Source organism: Balearica regulorum, chromosome 25 (assembly GCF_011004875.1).
Source record: "Balearica regulorum gibbericeps isolate bBalReg1 chromosome 25, bBalReg1.pri, whole genome shotgun sequence".
Taxonomy (NCBI): Eukaryota; Metazoa; Chordata; class Aves; order Gruiformes; family Gruidae; genus Balearica; species Balearica regulorum.
In genome coordinates, this window is record NC_046208.1 from 443,380 (window position 1) to 468,918 (window position 25,539).

Below are 25,539 nucleotides of genomic sequence, written 5' to 3' on the forward strand. Positions count from 1 at the left end.
GTGCCATCCATTATCTAAAATAACAATACACATACATTTGTGTGCTTATTGCCTTCTCTAAATTACCTACATATTGATGGATCATCAAATTTTCATAATATAAGGCCATGCAGAACAATAGTATCTGCTACAAAATGCTGCCTCCAAAATATAAAGACTCCTCAAAAGCAAAAAGCAAAAGTTACAGTGAATACCAGGAGTAATGAGCACATTTGTCTGGAGCACAAAAGCAAATTGGGTGGGTTTGATACTTGCATCTGTAAAGTCAAGCACATGCCAAGGTTGGGGGTTTTGGCGGGGGGGTGTGTCTGAATGATAACAGGAAAGCTTTAATTATCAGGGCCCCATAAAGTTCAAAAGGGAGCTAAAAGCATTCAGTATCGAGACTTTCAATACAGCACAAAAGTAAGAAGCCTAAAACAGAACAAGATTTGAGCCAGATATCATATTTTAAGGATTTAATTATCACAGAATTGACTGAAACTATTCTATCTGCTTTGGTGTAGTCAGGATTAGAATAGGGATATACATTTTTTCTTTTCTTCCTCCAGTAGACATAGAAAACTGCTCTGTCATCTTACATTTTTGAACAGAAACACAGAAGTTTCTCAAGAGAATCCGCATTAGTATTCTGTCAATAGGAGCTGTTATAGGCAAGAGATCCATAGTTTTAGTAATGTTTTAGCAGTCTCTGGGTATCCATAGATCAATAACAACAGGCTGTAAATAAACAGTGCATGTTGTAGCATTCTTTCAAAACCCTACACAAAATAAGGGCAAATTTCAGAGGTTTCCAGGTACGAAATCATTCCACAGTGTTTTTACTTGAAATTATGTTAGATCTATGAGTGCAAACGTAGGGCAAAGGTACAGTTCTACATTAAGGCCGGTGAATCCCACAGCTCACCGAGTCCTTGTGTACTCTTTCCCCACCTACCCTCACCCACCAGTGAACGGGATTTCAGCTCTTGACTTTCTCAGCATTGCAATTTTCGTCCCATTATTGACAGAAATATGCTCTACACTAAGAGGGATTCAAATCTTTAAATTGTAGACACAATGTGCATTAATACATTTATTTAAAGAGTTATGGTTAATAGCGAAGATTAGCTATACATCATCACAAGTCAAGCAATAGCAAGAGATCGGTAATTAACTGAATACTAAAGTCAGACTGCCACCATCTGACAAAAGCATTCCATTCTTGAGGATGAAACACCAGGTACTTTCCCTTATTTATTTGGATTTAAATCACACCAGAAACTCCTAATTAACTAATATGGCAAAAGGATATTTTACCATTCCTAAAACAAGATGAGTAACAGTCAGTTTAATTGCAGATCTAACAGGTCATAGCTGCCACAAGCTCTAAGTGTATAGATGAATATAAACAATTTCCTACTGCTCTAAGGTTCTGACCTACAATCACATAAAACACAGCTAAACAGGAAAGCAGCCTAACTTTCAGTTTTATGTTCAGCCAAGGTACTTACATGCCAAAACGCAACGTTCCAGAGACGTACGTCTGCCAATGTGCACAGTAAAACATGAATGTTCCAGCAAAACAACAAAAGAACATCCAGTCAGGGTTCGTTCCCAGCTGCACAGCAATACAAGTTCCCAAAACCACAAAGACTGCAGAAGAAAATCAGTCACATAGTGAAAAGATAAAGTGTGTGTGTAAAGATCCTTATCAAAAACAAATCTAACAAAAGGACCCAGAAAAGGAGAGACAGTGTGAAGGTATCCTGAAGTGTTTTATTTCAGACATAAGAGATTAACACTTCCATTTTTTAAAAAAGTACAGACTGTAAAATGTATATTTAAATTCGTATCAGTTATCAGAAGTCCTCAGTATTGAGGGTTTCTTTGTCTCCTACATTTTTATTGAACTTAATGGGATTAGACACCAAGGGACTCAAGTGATTTAGGCACTTACAGCCTGCAGCCAGAGTTTTGGGGTTTTCTCATGTATCCAAGATTCGCTGAACATATTTTTTTCCCCCATTTTCTGAATTTTTATGATGCCATTGAGAAAATCCAAGGTCTGTCATTCAAGATTCATGCTCCCCCCCACACCCTTAAATACACAACTTGGATAAAGTATTCATAAAAATGTAAAGCATAAGACCTTTAGAATTTAAGCAACCAAAAGCATCTGATCATTCTTTTACAAAGAGGTTAAACTTCAGGCTGGCTCAATGAACCCTACCTACCTAGAAAGGAACTGATCTTGCTGATTCTAATCTTAAACTCAGACTTCTACCGTCCCATTGTTTAGGCTTCATACCTGTCTTGCAATCGCTCTATATAGATTCGATCTAAAAATATAGAAGAGCATTTTGACAGCTTCTCACAGAAAACTTTTTAGAACCAAGATCTGATAAAGCATAGACAGAAGACTGCTGGCTCAGACTGAATTAGTCACATGCTTAATTTTTTTTCAGTGTAATACAAGACATTCAGTTGATCAAAAGTACTGTCTATGGAAAGAAGGTTGACTGAAAAGCTATACATTCAGCAATATCAATTGTCCTCCTCTTCAGTAAAGAAGCATTTTTCTGTATTCCAGATTTAATCCCTGTAATAGAGTCATTTAATCCTCATACTTCAATTAAAAATGACAATACCTGTGGAAAGCGAATCACAGCCATGATCAAAAAGTTCTCCTAACGGAGTACTGCTATTTGTCCTTCTTGCTTGTTTTCCATCTATAGCATCCAGAGACTGGTAGATGAAAAGGCCACATGCACAAGCAATGTATGCCCAGGGAGGTGCCTACAAAAGAAACAGTCAGTAAGAGTAAAAGCTTTTTTTTAAACCTTAAAAAAAAAAAAAAGAAGCCTTAACTTAAAACTATCTTACACTCTCACACAGTAGTTTTTCATTTGCACGTACTTCCTCATCACATGCCTGGAGCTTAGGACAGTAGCTGGTCCTTGCAGGGAGAGGCAGAGGGGGTTATGACATGCGAAACGTAAATAAAACAGTGACAAGAATTACTACCTTAGATTAATAAGTAAAGCACATTTTCTAAAGCAGGAAGCTGCACTGTACATCTGAAATAAATTGTAGTTTTACATTTGCAAAGCAGTGTGCAATTAAGCTCTTGTCTTGCTTCTCTTTCCTGTAGGGGTATTTGTAAGTTGTCCAAGTGATTTAGAAACTGGAAAGCTTTCTTAGCCCCCAAAACATGCAAGTGTGTCACAAATACTGAGCTCATCTTCACAAGGCTCAGTGAGGCTGCCAGTACAGCATATTACCAGGTTGCAGTGGCCTTTGAGAACTATGTCATTGCAAAGCGCTCAAACTTTTAGAGTTCAAGTTTAGCTATTATGTTTTCTGAGATCTGTAAAGCTTCAGTGCTCTGCAGTACAGCACCTCCACCAACAACTGTTTTTTCTATTACAAGGTAACAGCAGCTTTGCCACATATATGTTAATAACCCTTAATATTCACATCCTTTACGGCAATTTTTATTTCTACAGAAATACAAACGATACCAAATCCCTGCTAGACCAAAGACTACAATTCAAGCTTTTTTCAGTATTTGAAACACAAACCATTATTACCACAAAAGCCCAGAGGGTTGCCATTAGTCTGTCTCAGTTTACGCATTGATAAACCAAATACTATTAGATATTTTGCAATATTCATATTTGACACACTTTATAAAAGTGAGCATTTATAAGCAGCTCTGTTTGACAGACCACGCCAATAAAGTCCAAGTACAGCTAAGTAGCTTAATCGAGCTGACTTGCCTCTCATGAAGCCCTGGAGTCCAGTGTCTTTTGGTCAACAGAACCATGACTCATTCGTAGCACCTCAACTTAAATATACTTCTTTCTACAGCTTACATTGTGCCTGCTACTGCATTTTACTAAAAGAGTTCATTCTGCCTCAAATTTGGCACCATGCTCTACTGTTTAGCAGTGTATCCATAAACCAGCACAAGAAGAGAAGTAAGGGAGAAATGTGTCATCCAAAAAGCAGAGGGCCACATTTAGACAAGGTTTTGATGCCACAAATTCCATCCCATAATAACATTTCTATTTTTCAAATATAGATTTCATATGCAATGTTTAGTTATCTTCAGTGTCATGCAATTTTTCTCTATAAACTTAAAAAAAATCAGATTGCTGGCTCTTCTGTCTTTAACGCTACTTTCATTACCACTGTAGGTGTTTCCTCTTAGATGTTATTTTCATCTACATAAGATTTCACAGCTCCCTCTTATCCAAATCTTGCCTTTTTTTTTTTTTTTTTTAAATTCAGGTACCATTCCATTGCTCAGCACTTTGCTAGCTGGGGTCCCTCCAACTAAGCAGGCAATAGAACTCTCTGTATCGCATTTTCTTGTTGGCTACCAGGGAGGCTGTGATAGCTACATTCCCTTGGCTACACCTTTCATCAACAGGAAGAGACAAGTCGCTTTTCAAAAAAGCAGAACTAAGACTGAGCTACAAGGAAGATATAATTTACATCTGAAAGCAGCAGTGCTTTTGGAAAAAAATAAAATCTGTTTCTAGAATTTCAAAGCCCCATTTTCTTCCCAGACAGCTACTTGACACTTAAAAAAGCACACGCTTACAGCTCCAGCACCGAGATGGCATCCTCCCTGTCGTGCCAGCACACGAGGCTGCAGTGCCATATGGCAAATCAGATCAGGCTGAAAGCTGCCTCAGCAGAAAGTTATTTTTCAGCTAAAGTGAGAAGACAGTCTCATTCACGTTGCAGAAAGTAACTCTCAAATTGTTAAACACGAAACGGTGTTTTAATACAGCAGACTACAGCTAACACTATGACTTTCTGACACTCTGAGTGTAGCTTAGTACTTACGTTAGAAGTTTAATTACCAACCAAAAATACAACTGTACTCTAAATTATGCTCTGGTTCAGCAGCCATGCTAAATGCTGAAACAGACAGGTTTAAGTCTCTCAAACTGGATTTCAGAGACTCAGACCCATATAATACTGTTATCAGAATAAATGGCAAGTTAAAACCAAGTCATACGACAATGCCATAGTCTGAAAAAGGAAGGAGCTGCTCAAAGTATTCCCTGCTCAAACTTAATACTCACTTTTTAATCTTACACCTGCTAAATTCTGCAAGTTATTGTGAAAATATTTCAACACATCTCTAGAAGAGGCAAACACCCCTTTACTACGTCATATGTGGAACAGGAATGCAGAGTGTTAAATGTACCATCTTACACGGGTTTACATTTGTTTCTGTCCAGACTCTGACTACAAAGCAACCTCCCAACCTCAGTTTGGAGGCTTAGTTACGAAGGAGTTCAGATATTTTAAAAGCTAAAACTCACAAAACATTCTCCAGCTATTTGGTATGTTTTTTCTGTACCAAGTTATTCCCTTTTTCAGTGCTTATAGATATGAGCAGCTTTTAAGATTCAACATGCAAGTGACAAAACTTTTTCAGTGCATAAAAACAAAAGTCTTCAAGTACCTTACGAGGCAAGTCTAGTAAGAGAGAAGTCTTTGAAACTAGTAACTTGAAATGACTTGTAAAGACTTTTGTAGCGCTGAAACCAGGAATTACAGGAAGTTAAGACAGTTCTTCTGAGGTCAGAACCTTTCAGCGCATTCAGAACAAAGAGTAAAACCACTGACTTTTATCCAGCATTCTCACAGCACAGACTACTCAAGCAGCAGGCTGCTCAAGACGACAACTTTGTGTTCCCACAGCTGATCACACACTGTACCCACAATCCTGATCTGAGCTGCCCAGTAATATGAACTGCCAGGGCCCACACGGTATGAAGAAAGTGTTCTTTATTTTAATAAGCGGGGTTTAGTCACACCAGCCGTGGAGGAAGCAGCCAGCCTTAATCTCTCAAGCTGCAGCACTCTGGAGCTCAGTCCCTTGTCTGAGCTCAAGTTCCTCGCTGTGTTGCAACTCTAGCTGGGCCCGCAGGCAGACTCAGCTCACTGCCAATGGAGTCACCTTGTTGTGTGGTAACTCCCGATCAGAAAGCTGAAGGGGATTAACCCAGTCACAAGCAGAGAAAGTAAACAGACAAAAACTCCACGTCATGCAAGCAAGATAGCTGAGAAATCCATTTCTTAATCATCTGCACATGCACCCAAGCCTTGTGGAGCTGCAACTTTCATGCAGTAGGTCCTTCACAGCTGCGACCAGAACAGTTATTTTGGTACTAGATCTTATTTCATACAGTGCACACTGGCCAGAGAAACCGCTGTTTCACTCAGCAAGCGGCACGCTAACCCCAAAATCCATATGTGCTCTTTTTGGCATGCAAGAACTCACACAGAGAATAGCGTAAATGTATGAAAACTGTGGGCTGGTCAATGAGAAACAGTTCTCTTCAAAGACAAGAGCCCACCAGAAAATGGTGCCAGCTGCTATTAAATGACAGTAACTATGAACAAAGATTGTCAGAGGTCCGTAACTTACCTGTTCTGTAGCTGTCGGGCAGTAATATACTAATAGCAGAGTTGTAAATATGTTTATTAACAGTCCAATTATGGTGATCAGATTTGGGGCAATCCAGGCTGGAACTCTTCCAACTAACCATTCCCAGTAACCTTGCATTAGGGGTTCAAGCAGGGATCGTCCAGCACTCTGATATTTGTGTTCTTCTAACCGTTTCAGTTGATGCTTTGACAAGGGAGGTGTAGGCAACTGAACTAGTTTGCTTAACACGCATCCAGCGGTGGGACCGTGACCGCAGCCCGCAGGGGATTCCAGGTGCGACTCCCCACATCGCCGCTTTATATTTCGATGCCCGCTCATGGATTGGGCAGTCTCAGAATTTTTATTTGGCAGGTAGCAGCTGTTACGGAGAATCATAAGATCCTGCAACATAAAGGGTTGAGACATACTGAAGGCAAAGAGCACAAATGAGATTAAGATATCAAAAGTTTCTAGGAGCTGCTCTAAGGAACATTTCATTTGCCATCAGCAAACAAGGAAGCTTTTATAAGAGTTCTAAAAGAAAGATATTTGGAGAATTGCTGAGAGAAAAAACAGGAAACAAGTGTTCTCAATGCAGTTATAAAATGGCAAGTTGCACTTGTTTACTTTCCTTGCTGCTTACTGAAGCAAATATCCTGCAGCCACCCGCCTAAATTTCAGTAGCAGTAGAAACTTACACCACACCGACTTATGTTACAGACTAAGGCACAGCCAGTCCCCTCGCATCTCTCTCGTAGGAGAGCTAGCTGTACGTATGAGGTGTACACTACTTCAGCTTATCAACTGATGGCACTAAAGATTCCTCTGTATTTCTGATGGTTTTAGTTTAACTGGTTTGAAGAAGCTTTGCGATTTCAGTGGCCTAAAGGCAGTTATAAGCATTTTTTTCAGATGGCTATTACTTATTCCAGTTTTGCTGTGGCTTTTTTCTTCTCCAAATTTAACCCAGTTCAGGTGAAAGCTCACTGTCTATTCAACTTTTAAGCTATGCAAGAAACACGCAGGAGCTACAGAGCTTTGGCTGGTCACAGACAGCCTACAGACACCAGCATGAGGCAGCTGTGAAAAGAAAATATGGGGTCAGGAACAGCATTTCCACTGCAAACAAGGACCCTCACACACACACAAAAAAACCCCACAAAAACCAAACCACAAAAACCTAGTTGCAAAGTCTAGCAGAATGAAGCTAGAGAGGGGAAGATGACAGCCATCTCTAAAGCCATCAGCAACACACATACCAGGTAGGGAAAATAAGACATGTAAATCAAAGGTCAATACTGGCATAAGAACAAGTACTTTCACTTCCAGTCTCCACAGCTTAATTAAGGCAACTTGCAACAGTAATAACCAAGCCTCAGAAAGCCCTGTCAGTGGGAGGAGAGGAGAAAGCAAGCAAACAGGGCCTTGCTTATGCAGGAACTCGATAAGTTTGGGAGCAGGCAGACTTGCACCCATTCACTTATCAGGAAACCTGACTTAGTCACCTATAAGGTCCCTGTGGGTGTTGCTCTGGAAAACCAGAAAAATTAGCTCCAATGCAGAAAACTACACACGGTTCCCCTCTTCCTGAGAGGCTGATCCCCCCCCGAGCCTGAGACAGAAGAGAAAACAACCAAAGACTGCCTCATCCTCCAAAACAAACAACCCCACACTACTCGGCTTCCGCAGGACTTTCACCCGGGCCTGGCTGCTGGCCGGCAAACACCTGGGGGAGGGGAGCGACGACAAGGGCACCTCTCGGCCCAACCAACCGCTTCGCCCCCAGCCCGACGGAGGCAGCCCCCGGCACGGCCAGGACCCACCCGCACCCAGGCCAGACGGGTACACCACAGCCCCCGGCCCAGCCCGCAGCACAGGCCCAGGCCCGACCTCAAGGACCTCCCCCCTCACCCATACGGCGCCCCTCTCCCTCAAGGGCCTCGCCTCACCCCACCCGGGGGAACACACGGAACCAGAAGAACGGACCCCACACCCCGGCCTACCACCCACCACCAAGAGAAACCCGGCATTTACCTCAACCTCCCTGCACCGAGCGACGCTTTTACGCCCCTTTTGCGACGGCCGGAAAGGAGGTGGGAGGTGGCAGCGGCACGCTCCGGAGGCGGGGCGGACAGGGGCGGGGCGGCGCGAGGCCGCCGCGGGGACGGCGCGGGAGCGGCTGAGGTAAATTGGGGGGCGGGGGGAGAACGACACACCCACCGCGCACGGCACCCCCCACCCCGGCCCCCGGCCCTCCCCGGTTCTCCCCTCAGCCCACCCTCCGGCCTCCTTTCGCCTCCCCGGTCACCTCCTCAGCCACCTCCTCAGCCACCCTCTGGTGTACCGTGGTCTCCTCGGTGTCATCCCCGGCCTTCTCCTTCCTGACCCCCTGTCAGCCCTGACCGCCCTCACCGCTGCCGTCCCTAACGACCCGACGGCCGCCCTGGAAGCCCCCAGCACCCCTAGAGACCCCCAGTTACCTCAGGTGCCCCCTCCCTGCCTAACAAATCCCCCGCCATGCCGGTCACACCCCCCCCGTGCCCCCCCGTCAGCTATAGTCACCCCCCATCACTCTCCCTACTGCCCCTGTGACCCCCAACCACCATCCCCCATGGTCCCCCATCGCTTCCAGTGACTCCCGTGCCCCGAGGACCCCACTGAGCCCCTCTGCCCTTTCACGTCCCTGCCCCCAGGCCTCCATCTCCCCTTCCTCCCTGCCCAGCTGCTCCTGAACCTTCCCTCCATCCCGGCCCTTTTCCCTCTGTTAGAGCTGCCCCCCTGCACCAGGCACCACCAGTCCCTCTCCCTGACCTTGCAGTAGCTTCAATTCCCCAGCCATAACACGGAACACTGTCTCCCATGCTCCGCTTCAAGTACTCATGTATTTTTAGCTGTTTTTCTCTGGTCAGACAGGTTGGACTGACAGGTAGCGTGCATTCATTCTGGACACTGAGCTCCTCAGTCAGCTGTAGTGACAGGCCAGTATGGTGGTATGCCAGGTTTCTAAGACAGGCATTGTTACATTCTTGTGTCATGGTGTCTTGTGCCTGGCTGTATTTGGTTTGGCACCATGCCGTTCTGCTGCTTCCCCAGCTGAGTAACAGGGGCTTATGAGGGCATAAAGATCCTCGCCTCAACTCTCTGAAGGCTGACCCCCATATCTAAAAGATTTAATAGCAACTGTTTGGGTGTCTGTACTGAGAAAACACTCAAAACGAGCGATCTGTTATTACCCTGCAGTGGGAACAACAAAGGTGACACATTTCCTACCTTCTTACTTATAGCCCTTTGAGGATTAGCAACCTTTAACCGTTGTTATCAGTTTGACCCTGCCAATAGGTTGCGCAAATGAACATGTTCAATCCCTTTCTGACTCATCCCCATCCAACCTTTGTGTTTACTCAGGAACGCAGACGGCAAATTGCTTTGTCTTCCTTCAACACAGTGTCTGTTGGAGTATTTTGATGGAGAGAAAAAGGAGTATCCCTTCGTACAGTTTTATCTCTGCCTGTCTTGCTGAGACAGCAGGGAAAAGGCAGATTGACAATCATGGTATCTGCATTAATTTAGAAATTTCTCTTGTCCACACATACTTTCAACCATCTTCTCAGCTTTATCATTCTAGGTAACATTAACTTTCTGACGTTAATGGCCTTGGCCACCTTTCATTTTCATTTGTAGTTTCTATTCCGTATGCTCAAGCATGTGCAGAATGCTGCTGCCCACTTCCTGCATTTAAAGAAAAACCTGAGAGATGGTTAAAATCTCCTTTGTTTTTGAAACACTGCCTTGACTTGCTCTTGATGATGATTTGACAATGTCTATCGAAGGAAAGATGTGTGATACTTAATCAGGGGCTTAAAAACCCACCACCTTAGGACAGGAAAGTGCCTACAGATCCAGATAAATGTTTAAGAAAATCAAAGTTATGTTGAAAAGAGAGGCTAGGCATTGCCATTGTATAATCAGTTGGCAAAGGACCTTGTGAAAAAACAAGGAGGTTGAGTGTGTTTTCTTTGTCACTGTTGAAAACAATAGGAGAAGATGAGGTGTTAATAATAATTTATTTCAGGACTTTCCAGCTGGCAAATTGTGAGGTGATTCCATCCTGCCTCCCAGTGATTTGAGATGCCTCATTATGTGCCTGCACTTGCCCAGACGCTCCACGTTCGGAGCCCTGTGAGCTGGCAGAGACACAGTGTATCTGCAGCAGTGCGGAGTTTGGACAGTCTCGAGTAGACGGTGCCATAAATGTACACAGCGCTTTGCCACAGAACAAAGCTTGTGTTTGGTATATACAGTCTGTCTGCATAACAGCAGGAAAAATGATTTGATTTCACTGGAAAAGTCTAAACAAGAAGGAAGGTGAAGGGAGATGATAAGAATTATGGGAAGATCTTGACAGAGCTAAGAAAGAGAATTTAGTGGGGATAAAATTTACAAAACAGTTTTAAGTGTAAGGAGAGGTTGTCAGGGGTTTATGTCTGTGAAAGAAAGAGGACCAAAGCTGCGGTTTTCTGACAGAGCCCAAACTCGCTCTAATCCTCGTGCCGTCGGGATGTACCAGCCTGCAGCTATATTCACAGTAAGAAGTCATGCCTCTCCAGAGCTCTCAGGTTGCAACTGAAGCTACAACACTTCTTTTTACACCTGACCACAAGAAAACAAGCATAATTTGTGTCCAGGCCTTAGCTTTGGGCTAAGTGACAGCATAGGTTGCAGGGATGCCCAGTCTTTGGCTGCATCTGACCAGCACCTGAACGTTGCAAACACCTGTGCAAGCTTATGGATATCACCAGCTAACAGGAACGCAGCACAGCATCTCCTCTCTGATGACTTCTCCGGTGTATGAAAATGGCAGCTGCTCATGTGAAGAGAAGACAGGAGTGGTGAGGTGTCTGATTAAATCCACATTGCTTCCGCACCTATCCTGCCACATATTTAGCGTGGCACCGGCATCACATTGGGATGCCCATCTACAATGAAACGGGAAGACTCCATGTCCCATCCTCTTTCAGCAGTGATCGTAGGCACTGGTTTTAATTGCATTAAAACAATTGCATTCGTGGGTTGTTTTTTTTCTTGAAAGCTTCTCAGTTCAAGTTAAATCTTTCACAGATTCACAGAATGCCAGACTGGAGATCATCTGGTCCAACCCCCCTGCTCGAGCAGGATCACCCAGAGCAGGTCACACAGGATCGTGTCCAGGCAGGTTTTGAATCTCTCCAGAGAAGGAGACTCCACAACCTCTCTGGGCAGCCTGTCCCAGTGCTCGGTCACCCTCAGAGGGAAGAAGTTTTTCCTCATGTTGAGATGGAACTTCCTGTGTTCCAGTTTGTGCCCATTGCACCTTGTCCTCTCACTGGGCACCATAGAGAAGAGTCTGGCCCCTTCCTCTAGACATCCACCCTTTAGATATTTATAAGCATTAATAAGATCCCTTCTCGGTCTTCTCTTCTCCAGGCTAAACAGCCCCAGCTCTCTCAGCCTTTCCTCATACAAGACATGCTCTGGGCCCTTCATCATCCTCGCAGCCCTCCACTGGACTCCCACCAGTAGTTCCCTGTCTGTCTTGTACTGGGGAGTCCAGAACTGGACAGGATATTCCAGATGTGGCCTCACCAGGGCAGAGCAGAGGGGGGAAGAGAACCTCCCTCGACCTGCTGGCCACGCTCTTCTCAATGCACCCCAGGACACCATTGGCCTTCTTGGCCACGAGGGCACGCTGCTGGTCATGGAGAGCTTGTTGTCCACCAGGACTCCCAGGTCCTTCTCCGCAGCGCTGCTTCCCAGCAGGTCACCCCCTGACCTGTACTGGTGTTGGGTTATTCCTCCCTGGGTGCAGGACCCTACGCTTGCCCTTGTTGAATTTCATATGGTTCCCCTTTGCCCAATTATTTAGTTTGTCCAGATCTCACTGAACAGCAGCGGAGCCTTTCGGTGTGTCAGCCACTCCTCCCAGTTCTGTATCATCAGCAAACTTGCTGAGGGTGCACTCTGTCCCCTCATCCAGGTGACTGATGAATATGTTAAATAGGACCGAACCCAGCACTGACCCCTGGGGCACACCACTAGCTACAGGCCTCCAAGTGGACTCTGCGCCGCTTATCACAACCCTCTGGGCTCTGCCATTCAGCCAGCTCTCAACCCACCTCACTGTCCACTCATGCAACCCACACTTCCTAAGCTTACCTATGAGGATGTTATGGGAGACGGTGTCATAAGCCTTGCTGAAGTCAAGGTATACAACATCCACTGCTCTCCCTTCGTCCACCCAGCTGGTCATGCCATCATAGGCTTCGTGTAGACAAGTCCTGTAAATCAAAAAGTCTTAACCAGTCTTTTTTCTGTATTTCTACCATCCCACCGTACACAAGCTTCACTCCTTAAACCACTTGGAACATACGAAGAACATACTGTGTCAGGCCAACAGTTCACCTAATCCAATGTCCAGTCAGCAGCAATGACTAATAAAAGGAGAATAAATACTATAGAGGAAAAGGTGTAGAAGTACCTCACATCTTGATTATTTTCCTTTATATCTCAAAGATTTAGGAAAAAAAATGAAGCTAATGTGGAACTTCACCAGAAAGATGACTTTGGATTCCCCTTGAGGTGACATTTCTTTTGATGCCCTTGTTCTCAGGTATGTAGCATATTGTTTGTTTGTTTTCAGGCAAAAATCTATTAGCTCAGAAATAAAGTTAAGGCACTATTAACATTGAAATGCTAAAGGAAAAGTAAAATCTAAGCATCAGACCGACTGCTTGAAGTTTTGAATTACATGCCCAAGCAGGTAACATCTATAACAGAGAATGCCATGCAAAATATGCATTTCTTTTTCAAATTCCCAATTTACTCATACAAGAGATGGGATTGTGAAGTTTTATTCATTACTATTTGTACTGCATTACAGTCTTAAAATGAAAGTCAACATTAGAGGTTAATGTTATACTTAGCTTAAAAATGAAAGCTTAAGGGTAAGAAAGCAAGCAACTTTAATTCTTTGACTCTGTTCTTATTCTCCTGTTAGACACCTTCATCTGCTTCATCTTCTTCACAAGCAGCTGAACCTTTAATTTTACAAGGATGTAATTGTACATTCTTTTCAAGGGTTATCAGTTAGAGTTGGCTTTTGTTACCTCCCAGGAGAATGCCAGAGCTCATTTGAGCTCTGAGCCACTGATACTCTAGGCTTAAAAGCAGCACAAACACAAGTCACCAGTTTCTGGTAAATGAGTAATTCTCATTATGCATTGTTATGCATTATGTGATGAATCTATCCACCTGGCTTTCTGCAGGCTCTCCTAGACATGCCTGCTGGCAAAGGTCAGCAAAAAGATATGACCAGGGTCTGCCTGAGACCACATACCTGCCCTGTGCAGTAAGTCCATGTCTGAAGAGTGCTGAGGTCTCCTAAGTGAAATGCAAAGGAGTCGATCAGCTCTGATGTGTTGCAAGATTCACCCACTTTTGTTTCAACTTCTTTTTTCCTCCCATGAAACTTTCTAGTCTTGGTGCTTCCTATCTCTTCCTTCCTTTTCTCTCTCTCCTTTCTTTCAGTCTCTCACACCCTAGGCAATGCCCACCTCCTCAAACCTCTCAGTGCTGCACTCCTTCCTATTTTGTCTCAACTTTATTTTGCTTTTCTCACATACTTTGCCTGGACGCGCTTGCATCTGTACTCTTTATTATTTGCTCTTCACCTTTCTCCTGTTTCATATTCCATTTACAACTATACTTATACACTTTCTGTACTCTTCTCACCAGTCTAAATGTAAGGGAATGCCATCAGTAAAATGGCATAAAACACGGCCAAGTATAGCCTAGAGAAGAGAAGGCTCCGGTGGGATCTCATCAACATGTACAAATACCTGAAGGGAGGGTGCAAAGAGGATGGAGCTGGGCTCTTTCCAGCAGTGCCCAGTGATAGACCCAGAGGCATTTTGTCTGAACAAAATGGAATGCATTTTCAACTGTGAGGATGACACAGCACTGGCACAGGTTGCCCTAAGAGGTTGGAGTATCTCCATCTTTGCAGATATTCAAAAGCTGTCCTGCATAACTGGCTCTGGGTGGCCCTGCTTGTACAGGAGGGTTGGACAAGATGACTTCCGGAGACCCCTTCCACCTCAGCCATTCTGGGATTCTGAAGTCAGCTCTGCTTGACTTTGTATTTGAAGCCAATAGAAAATTACTTCCCTCTAGCACCGAGAGAGGAGTCACACTTCTTTCTGTGTGAGCTCACCAGGGTGACACAGCTGCACATTATTGCTCTTAGAGAGCTGGAGGTAGAGACACAGATTTGCTGTCAGGCTGCGACTTACGGAGCTGTATAGCGTGAGTACAGAATTAGCCATTTCACTCCACTGTAAATGGACTTTGTCCTCCCACCTGTAAAATCTCAGTAGCTGCTACGCTGCCACCAGGAATAAGTAGCCCTTGAGCTTGAAGGTTGTGGCTGGTTGCAGTCAGCTCTTGCTCATAGATATCTGTGAGCTTATTTAAGGGATGCTTATACCAGATGTTGAGTCACACAGTGTGACAGGTAGTAAATGAGTGCAGATATTAAAGTAATTTTAGGTCATTTTCTCCACGTTTGCCCAGTGGATTGTAAATGGAAATTAGGGGGCCCACAACAGCCACTCTCAGTTAAACTGTCACTTTTGGGACACTTTCTCTGTCAGCCTCACTAATTCTAACATGGTATTATGACACAAGGGTAAGAAGAAAATAGAGTCAGTTATTCACAGTGACCCATTTGACTTTGTTCTGGCAGCAGCAAATGCTGAGACGTAGTAAAGTGACACCACTGGTTTCTTTTCTCGTGATCTTCTGAAAATTTCAGAATGAACATTCCAGATGTTATTTCTGCTTATTTATGATTGCTTCTGTGCCGTGAAGTCAAATGTTCACTTTGGGTTTGCAGGACAGTACTGAGAGCAATATCAAATTGCTGTATTTGAGGCAGCTTGCCTCAAGAAAAGCAAAACCTCTGAGAAATCTTAGTAAACCTTTGTATTTGATTCCTCACAGTGTTGGGAGGTAGAAGTCAGCACTGAAATGTGGTGGTTTCAGCAAGGCCTCTCTGTCTTGCCTGTGGCTTTGGTCGTTTGGTCAGCTGCATCTTTTGTGTTTTCATACATTACTGCAATTGTCCTACACCACGTCGACCCTTTGGTGCCCTACATCAGGTCAGTAACATTCAAACTGTCTCATAGTATTGAACTGGCCTCTCACTCCTGTGAATTCTTCCCCAACTCCAAACTTTAAACAGCAGTTCTTACCTAACAGCTCCAGTTGTAAAGTTAATAGCTGTTTATAGTTATTTGTGTGTAACTGTGTCTCTTTTTGTGCAAAAGTCTAACCTTTAAGCTGTGGCTCTGTGAACATATTGTTAAAATGACGATGAACAAGAAAACTGAGGGTGCATCTCCAACCCTCTGTTCAGAGTACAGCATCTTCCAGTTTTAGTTGTATCAGTAAATCCATTCTATAATCTATATTCCCAACTGCATTGCATCAAGGCTGTACATATGACCTTAGTTTTGTTTTTTTCAGTTTTCCACGTTCTTAATTTTTCCAGTTTTAATATTCTTTGTTCACCTTTTATGGAATCAAGATCAATATAAAAGGAATAGTTATACCAAGTATGTTTGTTCCTTGTTCTAAGGATAGCGTGTCTTTACCATGCTTATTTCTGCAGCTCTAAAACTAGTACAGTATACTTTGAGTAAAGAAAAATTCAGTGAAAAATATCTGGGAGGGTTTTTTTTACAAACCTGTTTCTTACAGTTCCTTTGTAGACTGAAAGAAGTAAAGTTGTGTTGCAAGTATTTTTAGTATACATAGATATGTATTGCTCCATTTATCTCTTCCAGTGATACAGGGACAATACCACCTGAAAGATGCGTATTTGGGATCATGTTAAATATTTCAGCTTTCTTGGGTGAGTATAGAAAGCTGTCCTTGGTGATCTGCAGGCAGTTCTGGAATGCATACAGCTTTAAACTATTTAATTTCCTTATTCAGATCATTAAACAGCCCATAATTCTCAGTCAAAAATTAAATTCTAAGCAAGCAATCTTAATTCTCTTAAGCAATTCAGAGGAAAGTGTATGTCAGGGATATTCTCCACAAAGCCAGCATGATAATTGCAGATTCCAGAAGGCAAAAAATGCATTAAAAAAACCCAACAGACTAGTAAAAGAAATGGAAATGCAAATTCAGGGCAGTCACCTTACTTGGGCTGCAATTATGGGGGGAGGGAGAGGGAAACAACCTAGTATGTCTTTCAAATGAAAGAGATCAGAAAAATCCAGTAAGTTGACTTGTTTACCATTATATTATTTCAGTTTTGAGTTCCAGATTTTCAGCTTTCCTATTTCAGTGTACCATAAGACAGTTTTGGTATTTTAAATAGTTGCCTCTGTCACTCAGCATCTTCCCAGTTAAACAGGACAGCCTACTCATCAGCTGAAAATCTTACTGCATTTGCGTTCTCCATTAACAGGTATGGCTACCATGTATGTGCGATACAAACAAGTTTACGCTTTGAATCCAGAAAAATCCAAGATTATCATGCTTAATAAGACTGGCCTTACACTAGGATTGATGAGCTGTTTTGGTCTTTGCATTATTGCAAATTTCCAGGTTTGTGTTTTGCTTGCAATGTCCCAAAGCTGTCCAGGGTTGTGTGTGTTTGGTTACTGAGATATCTGATAAAATGGGGGGTTTACTGAAACAAAACTTTTTAGGGCAAACCTGGTTTTTTTGTCAAATTCCCTACAGAAAACCATTACAAAAATAAGTTTGTGTTTAGAAATTCTTACTCATTTCTTATTTGCTTTATCCACTGGGATTTGTGAGCAGCCATTCATGAAGTTCCAAACCATTAAGAAACCCTCAAGTTCTGCAGAAAGCAAACTCATCTTGTATCTCCTTCTAGGAGATTTGAAAGCATTAGCTCCAGGTTAAAAGACCACAACTATTTTGTATTTTGACTCAAGAGAATCAAGTGTCAAATAGTCAAAAATTATTAGAACTAAAAGTAAAGCCAACAAAAACACCCAACCCCACAAGAAGTCCAGCTCTGAAAAATCTGCCTTCTTAGGTAGATTTCCCTTCAAACCTGCCTAATTCTTGAAAATACTGCAGTGTCAACCAGCTTTTGAATTTCTCCCTCCTGGTGTCTCTATTTTTTCCCCTCCTCAATACTTTGTTTTTCCAAAATCTGCTGTTCTCACATATTGCACCATCAGCAGGACCACATTCTACATCATTGGCTGTTACATGCAAGATAGTTTTGCATTTACCAGCCTCATCATATTAATGAGCAGCTGGATTTTTCAGGGGTCTGTAGTGGTGCCTTTAGCCACTAGAGGCTGCAGCGTCACCTTGGTCTCCTGCTGGATTAGGGCCAGGGAAAAGCAAAGAGGAAAAGCTCCTGGAAACCTCCACCTTTCTCCTTTCCTTGTAGCACAGCTCTCCAGTTGCTTCAGCAACCCCTGTCTTAGAAACCTCAGCACGCTCATTTTTGGGGGTTTTTTCGGAGGTCTACCCCTACCACAGCCACCAAGAAAGAGCCTTCAAGCTGTGTTCAACTCCATGATTTCCCTCCATCGCTTGTCAGGAGAGGGTACTTCTACTTTCTGTAGCTTTCAAGATAATCAAAGTATAGAAGGTGCATGTTAATTTGTAAACTAGCTTGTGTAACATTTAATCTTGAGCAACACAAAAATTGGAAGTGATGTCCCTGCATATCCAAGCAATGCTGAGGAGTGGTTGAGGGCCACTCCAGAGGCAAAATGAACTAGCCCCCCCTGGAATCCACTAGTTACTGAAGACAACTGAAGTTTGAAAATACATGAAGACAAACAAAGGGGATATGGAAGCAGCCATCACGCAGAGAGCTCCAGACAGCTCTCACTGCTGGGAGCCAAAGCAATAGCACAGGGCTCATCCTCATGGGAGCTTTAATTCATGCTGTTCAGCCAGTACTGTTGCTTTTTTGTAGTTGTGGCTATTGATTTCCTCCCATATAGGACAAAGATTTTTCTCTGGAGACACCTCATTGCTGAGCAGCACATGATTTTGGAGCACACACCTTTGCAACTTGGTTATTCACTATTTAAATACAAATTCCCACCTCTGTTATACTGTGAATGTAACACTTCCAATTCATTTGTGCACATAAGATGCACCTGGAGATTGTCAGGAAAGGGTGACTCCAATTCCTGATCTTAATAGTTACTCAGTAACACAGAGTCTCATGCTTTAGGGCACAAACCATCACCTGCACGACTGGAGTGCAGGGAGGCTGCCAGGCATTGCCTTGCACAATCAGCACCACAACGTCATTTTTCAGGGCATAAATTTTAAGTTGGGTTATTTTTCTTGGAATAACTTCCAATTTAAATGATGTTTATTATTTGTCAGTTGATTCTTCTATAATGTTTTTTAAGTTAAGAAGTATTACTGCTTGATTCAACCCTGTTCCCTCTGAGTATTCAAAGATACTAATTTGACAAACAGGGCTTATTCAAACCAGAGTAATTCAGAGAAGCACTAAACCTCGTTATTTTTAATTCCATTTTGGGTACTAGAACTGTGTCGTGTTTATCCTGCATTATCTTTCATAGATGTACAGATTCCTGGGATAGAAATGCTCAGTAGATAGCCTGTTGTCACTCTTGTTACCTGCCCGACTGCAGAGATTCCTTCATCCAGTTTCTGTGTTACTGACCGTTATGGCTAATGAGAACAGCTCTTAAAAATCCATGTAGTTAAGATATAGCTGTGACCTGTGCCTTAGCCACAAGAACTTAACAAAAGCAGCAATCCAGAGGGCTGGCAGGTGCTGGCTTCCAGCTAAGTCTGTATGGGGTTTCCAAGAAAAATCTTTTAAGTACTAGCACATTGCTAACTGTTTAGCTTCGGATGTGAGAAGGTAATTGAGTGGGTGGTATGCCAAATGTCTACAGAAGAAAATTGTCCTCAGAGTTTAAAATGAAATCAGGTACTCTACAAGTAGTGCTTTCTTTTCCTAGAAATGTATTCTGTACTACATACACGTGGTTGGAGCCTGCCTGACATTCGGCGTAGGGGCCATTTATATGCTGGTTCAGACCATTCTATCCTACCTGATGCAGCCAGAAGTTCACAGCAAAGACATCTTTTGGATCCGTCTGACCGTGTTACTCTGGTGTTGTTCAAGCATTGTGAGCAGTATCCTTTTGCTACGCAGTGTCGCCCTAAGACAGAGCAGCCTTCACAAATGACAGTATTTGCATCCACGTTAATTTAACTTACTAATAGGAAAGGCTACGCCGCAGAAGGCCTGTCATCTTTACCCATACAGCTTGTATCATGGTAACCATTTGTAGCCTCTATTGCAACCTGGGAACTTTAGGAAAAAGGGAACCATCAGGTTAAGCCCACAAGTGAGTCACTGCATAAGAAAAGGTAAGAGGGATGGTTACCACCCCTTCTCTTCTCATTTCCTCCTGCACACAAGAGCCTGAAAGTGGCAAAATAAGAGTTTATCACAGAGGTCTGTAGACAATGAAAGATGGGGAGAAAGGGAAGTGTGCTAAAGAGATGGGTGGTTTTAATGGGGGGGGTAAAAAGCCAGGTAAGAAGCAAAAGCATCTGTTCCCTGGTGACAGGAATGCTGCAGCAAGTTTTATAGTTGGATACAACTAAAAGAGAACTACAGAATGTAGCATAAGAGAAAATACTACTAACCTAACCATGCACAGCAGTACTGTACTGTGCCAGCTGGCTCCCGGAGCAGGTTCAAAGTGCTGGCATTTGTCAGAGACACAATTCTGGAGCATATTGCCAAGGTTGAGTCAGAAGAGCCTTTCGACCTCTGATCTCCTCCCCTGCCCATCCTACAGTTCAAAAGACAAAATATTTCTGACCAGCATTCCCTATGACTTTCCCATGGCTCTGGAATCCATCATCTCCCTTAACTTTGAATTCTGAGTGCTGGAAGCAGCTGTGGATTTTACAGAAATATGGGCAAACCCCTCCAGAAAAAGAGGCCTTTTGCCTGTTCCGAGTCACTTAACAGTCAGGAAACTGAACCACAGCAGTTCCTCTGCTCACCCTGATGGACCTAAACATTGTTATTTTGAACATCATGACCCAGTTTTGTGTCAAACAGGACTACAACACTAAAGCTTTTGAATTTACATTCCAAAGACACGAGTGCAAAAATCATTGCTTACATGCTGTCCCTTCTGCAGCTGAATCAAGGCCACCAATTTAATCCCCATCAATTCCACTTATTTCCAGGCTGGCAGCCAAAACCAACTCTAAACCATACACCCCGTTTCCCAATGATGGAGCATCTCGCTGAACTCCCATTCCTGCTACTGCAAGATGATATAATCTGTACTAGTTGGATGAGAAGCAATAGTTGGGGCGCAGGCTGGTTAGAAAGAAGTGAGAAGGACCCTTTCCTGCTGAGGAGGATTGACACCGAGCAAGGAAGTCACCTGTGAGACTTGCCATCCCTAGCAGAAGTTTTTGGTGTTAGCAAAGAACAAGATTTTCAGCTCTGAAGAGTTAGGAGGCAAGTACAATTGCGGAAGACTAAAATGGAACAATATGATCTGCTGCAAGTTAAGAGCCTTTTACAGATGTCAAAAACCCACAAACCTCAAATCTGTAGAGGTTTTTGAACCAGCATGGTCACACCAGAATTAGAGGGAAGTAAAGCTGTAGAAATAATGATATATACATAGATATATATGGAAGGGGAAGAAAAGGGAAGTTGTCAGAGTATTTTCTAAATTAACCGCTCATAATGTAATAACAGTTGTAGCAAAGTTGATGTCGGTCTCTTCTCCCAAGTAACAAGTGACAGGACAAGAGGAAACAGCCTCAAGTTGTGCCAGGGGAGGTTTAGATTGGATATTAGGAAAAATTTCTTCACCCAAAGGGTTGTCAAGCACTGAACAGGCTGCCCAGGGACATGGTGGAGTCACCATCCCTGGAGGTATTTAAGACACATAGATGTGGTGCTTAGGGACATGATTTAGTGGTTGCACTTGGCAGTGCTGGGTTAACAGTTGGATTCAATATTAAATGCCTTTTCCAACCTAAATGATTTTCTGATTCTATAAAAATACTCCTGATCCTCTGCTGGACTGAAACAGCAGAATTGCCAACACAGAAAGAACAAAGCAGTTAATTACCCACTCTGTAATGAGGGGAGGATGGGAGCCAGTTATTCTTATGTCACAATGATTAAATTATTTCCATTGCAGGAGTAACTCAGGCAGGTAACTAACAGCTGCTAAAGCCGTACATTTTAATTAGCAGACAGTTGGGTATCTTGCATTCAGATCAGTAACCAGAGCTCCATGGACCACTCACATCAATTTTTTAATAAGCTTTGGAAGTCTGGGTGTTCAAAGACATGTTTGTGCCAGTAAATTCAGCCTTGTTCACCATCAAAATTAATCTTCCACATCAGGAGGCTCTTGATGTTCGATCTCAGTAACGATTGAAGAAGTTAGTATCTTAATCCTATGAAAATCAGATCTATAAGTTAATGCTGCAAGTTTCATTTATAAAGGCAGTAGCACTGTTGTAGCGTACCTTTCTTCTGCAAGATGTTGAAAAAGTGACATCTCAGTCACTCTGGAAAGAGCCCAGGTCTCTGATCAAATGAGGAATCATTGTCATGTGGGGTTTTTCCTTGGCTCCAGTTATCAAACCTCGAGTGAAGAGGGAAACAGAAAAGCTGATAACCCTCTCTGCTGCAAATGGTACAGTATTCCAACCTGTAACCCACATATCAAGAATTCAAGGCAGTTGAAAAGTGGAAAAGCAATCAGAGAAAGATGTCCAGACACTATTAGCCTGGAAAATATGGCTAAAAATGATCATTCAAAATGCTAAGTAAGTATTTGCATTTGATCATAGTTTAAATGCTTTCATAAGGATGCTATGTTTGATCAAGGAGGTATAACAAGATGCAGCATACAGAGAACAAAGATGATCCATTTAGATTAGAATTAACTTTTTCATGTGACAGTAATTAGTTAGTTGAAACAACCTACAAGTTAAGGGAATGATGTGAAGCAGTCCATGTCACTGTGACTGTTCATTATGCTAAGGAGACTGCATGGACAACACGCAGAGATCTCCTCAGCGTGACACAATCCAGAGCTGAGTCTGAAATTTCTAAAAGTTGCTCATTCTTGGTCTTGAATCTTCCTTAACATCTTTCTTTACAGTGTTTGTTTCCTCAGTTGTCTTATACAGTGGCCTCTATGGAACAAATCTAGTGCAGAAATTGCACTGGGACCCACAGGAAAAAGTAAGTGACTAAGTGGAGAAAATAAACAGAGACCAAAACCCAGTGACAAATGCATCTGGGAACTTCCTGCAGTTGTGTATGTGTGCTTGAGATGGGAGAGGACAAGTGAGCCTTACCAGTTGAGCCAGTATGCAGCTACTTGCTGAAGTTCCTCTCTGAGCAAAACAGTTGCATCTTCAAGCGTTATTTTAAATTAATCTCGCTCATGGGCAGTAATTGAACTGCCTCAACGAGCTGTCAAACTACCAGGTCTGTGCTGGTCAGCAATTCCCAGTCACTGTTAGACGGTAACTAGAAATAATGAATCTCACATGCCAGCTGGTTGCAGCAAAGCAGAGCTCCTGACTGCAGCCAGGTGGGTGTCTGGTGGAGTCAGGAGGAGAAAAAGGCCAAAGGATACAAGTGACAGAGCTGCCAGGGAAGTGATAAGTGCTGGGGTGGGACAGGGAGAGGGCCCGTAGGTCTTAACAGCTCTGCCTGTCTCCCTGGCCCTCCCCATCCTCTCTAGGTACTGCTGGAGGTGTGGCACTTACTGGAGGAAATACTACACAAGCTGGTTTTGAGGGCTTTTCCCACCCCTCCCTTTATTTAAAGCATAAGGAGCCTCTCAGAAGTCTGCTTACATCTGAAGGAGGGCCCTGAACCTTACTTTTGTGAAGAGGTTTTGCTGTTAGTCATGCCAAGCTCTTGATTGAGCCTTCAGGTTTTGTAGGTGGATATTAAATTCCCAGTGGGGGTCATCCAGTTGCATGGAGGAGGTGTTTTCCTGGTCATTCTCGCTCTTCTGCTGAGTTCAGCACTTCATTCTCAAAGACTCCAGATATGCTAAGAAATTTTGCTCTCCAAAGGGAATAGTTGTGGATGTGGGGTGCCGTATGTGCAAGCCATCTTTGTGCCATTGCAGGTTCAAGAGGAGCTTCTCACACTGATTTTTTTTTTCCCCCCTCTCACTATCACACAGGGCTACACAGCTCACATCATCAGTACCGTCTCAGAGTGGTCATTAGCATTCTCCTTCCTCAGCTTTTTTCTCACCTATATCCGTGACTTTCAGGTAAAATGAAGTTAAGTTCTCTGCTTCTCCAAGCTCTAAATAGCTTGACATGATGCATGATGGGCTGCGTTTACCTGCTTCTAAGCTAAACAGCATATTAAACAGTCCTCTCTTCCTCAGTAGGATCTACCCCTACGGTGTTAACACACAGACCACAGGGGACGTTTGCTGTAGGATTGCAGGGCAAATGATGGTGTCAGTCCAGGAGAACAGCTTGGGAGTCAGGCTTGTAGTTCTGGAGCCATCTGCATTTTGGTCTTTCATCCAACTATTGAAATTGCCCGTGTTGAACAAGTGATGAGCCTGTTAACTTGAATTTTCCTTCCTTTTTCCTATATAGAAAATTTCCCTGCGCGCAGTTGTCAGCTTGTATGGACAAACGCTTTATAACACACCACAGAGCTTTGTGACTGATGAGCAGACGCTGCTGATAGCGGGGAGCATCTAATGAAGGTGAAGAGAACATGTTCTCAGCATAACTCAGGAATTTAATAGCAATAATGGTTGGTATTTCTAAGCATTTATTTTATATAAAGAAATTTATGAAGTGATTGTATTGTACTTGACATAAAGGCCTTTGCTATTAACCCACACAGCAATGCAAATGTTATCAGTATTGTAAACAACCCTGTAACATTTCTATACATGCCAATGTCATGAAGGAATTAAATGAAGGTTATTGAAGAGCTGTGACTCCTTATCACTTCCACCACTCCCAGTTTCACCTCCCTCATCCCCTCACCCTCCTCTCTCCAGTGTCCTCAGGCCAAAGCTTTCAGTGCCAGATGCTGCGGGTGCGTGCCAGGGTCTTTACACTGAGTGTTTTCACAGGGACAGCTTCCCACACACAATAGCCATGTCCAGACCAAGCCAGAAGCCTTAAAAATACACATTTGCTCTAGTTCTTCCGAAGCATAGCAAAGAAATTTGATATTTGATTACAGACCGACCTATGGAAAACATTACAAACAGCTGCCTTTGAGCCCTATTTAGCAGGAATAGCTCAGCTTCCTTCCTAAATTATTGCTCAAGTCTACAGCTACGTAAGCTCTAGCATGTGTTTCCTCCCACACCAAAATAGCTAATGCTGGCATCTTTCCTTCCCTGAGGGGCAGGTAAAGCACCAGGAGAGGAATTTAAGCTGGAGGCCTCCTGGAAATCCCAGCAGCTGCCCTGGGCGACTCTTTCTCCCAGATTAAAATAGGATGTGTCTGTCACAGTCATGCTTTATTTGCGCTTGCAGCCTGGTTCAGCCCAGCATTCAGACAACTCACGTGGTGAAAACAAGCTTTGGAGCCAAAAATCTGTCAAAATACTTACGTCAGAGGAGTAAGAGGACAAGTAGACCCAAGTGACATGGAGGCACAAAGACCCAAAGGCTCTACGGCTTGGGGAAGATTTCCCCAAATACTGTATTTTAGCTGCTGATAAATCCTTAGCGATCAGGGCCTCCCTGGGGAGTTGCACACTTGGCCGCACACTCTCCAACGAGGCAATATGTAAACCCCAGTTTCTGGTTAACTGCTACGTCAAAAATACGATGTTTCAGCTCACAGAACTCTGTGCCTCATTTAAGTATCATTAGGCCAATGGTTTAACCAGGAGATTGTCGCACCAGTGACGTACTGCCCTGGGCTTGCAGAGCCTGATCCCTGCTGGGAGGGAGGTGAGAGCCCTTTTCCTGGCATGGAATGGGGAAAAGCAAAACCCCCA

The 25,539-nt window shown here is 43.3% G+C and overlaps 2 protein-coding genes across 4 annotated transcripts in view; one reads left to right on the top strand and one right to left on the bottom strand.

The window, feature by feature from the left end:
- CEPT1 (choline/ethanolamine phosphotransferase 1) overlaps positions 1–8,561 on the bottom strand; it is a 30,506-nt gene extending 21,945 nt beyond the window's left edge. For both annotated transcript variants that reach the window (XM_075775979.1, XM_075775980.1), the window contains exons 1-4: positions 8,471–8,561; positions 6,437–6,838; positions 2,631–2,778; positions 1,494–1,635 (exon numbers count right to left, since the gene is read on the bottom strand). In XM_075775979.1, coding sequence (XP_075632094.1) covers positions 1,494–1,635; positions 2,631–2,778; positions 6,437–6,832 — 686 coding nt within the window. In that variant the 5' untranslated portion in view covers positions 6,833–6,838; positions 8,471–8,561. The remainder of the gene's footprint in view (positions 1–1,493; positions 1,636–2,630; positions 2,779–6,436; positions 6,839–8,470) is intronic.
- Positions 8,552–24,510, top strand: DRAM2 (DNA damage regulated autophagy modulator 2). Of its 2 annotated transcripts, XM_075775982.1 has the most exons (9): positions 8,552–8,620; positions 12,986–13,082; positions 15,473–15,630; positions 16,318–16,385; positions 16,950–17,089; positions 19,486–19,663; positions 22,690–22,772; positions 23,734–23,826; positions 24,167–24,510. In XM_075775982.1, the coding sequence occupies exons 3-9, from the start codon at positions 15,500–15,502 to the stop codon at positions 24,272–24,274; spliced, it is 801 nt and encodes a 266-aa protein (XP_075632097.1). In that variant the 5' UTR covers positions 8,552–8,620; positions 12,986–13,082; positions 15,473–15,499; the 3' UTR covers positions 24,275–24,510. The 2 variants fall into 2 exon arrangements, with proteins under 2 accessions (XP_075632097.1, XP_075632098.1); XM_075775983.1 differs by lacking the exon at positions 23,734–23,826.
- Positions 24,511–25,539: the final 1,029 nt, after the last annotated feature.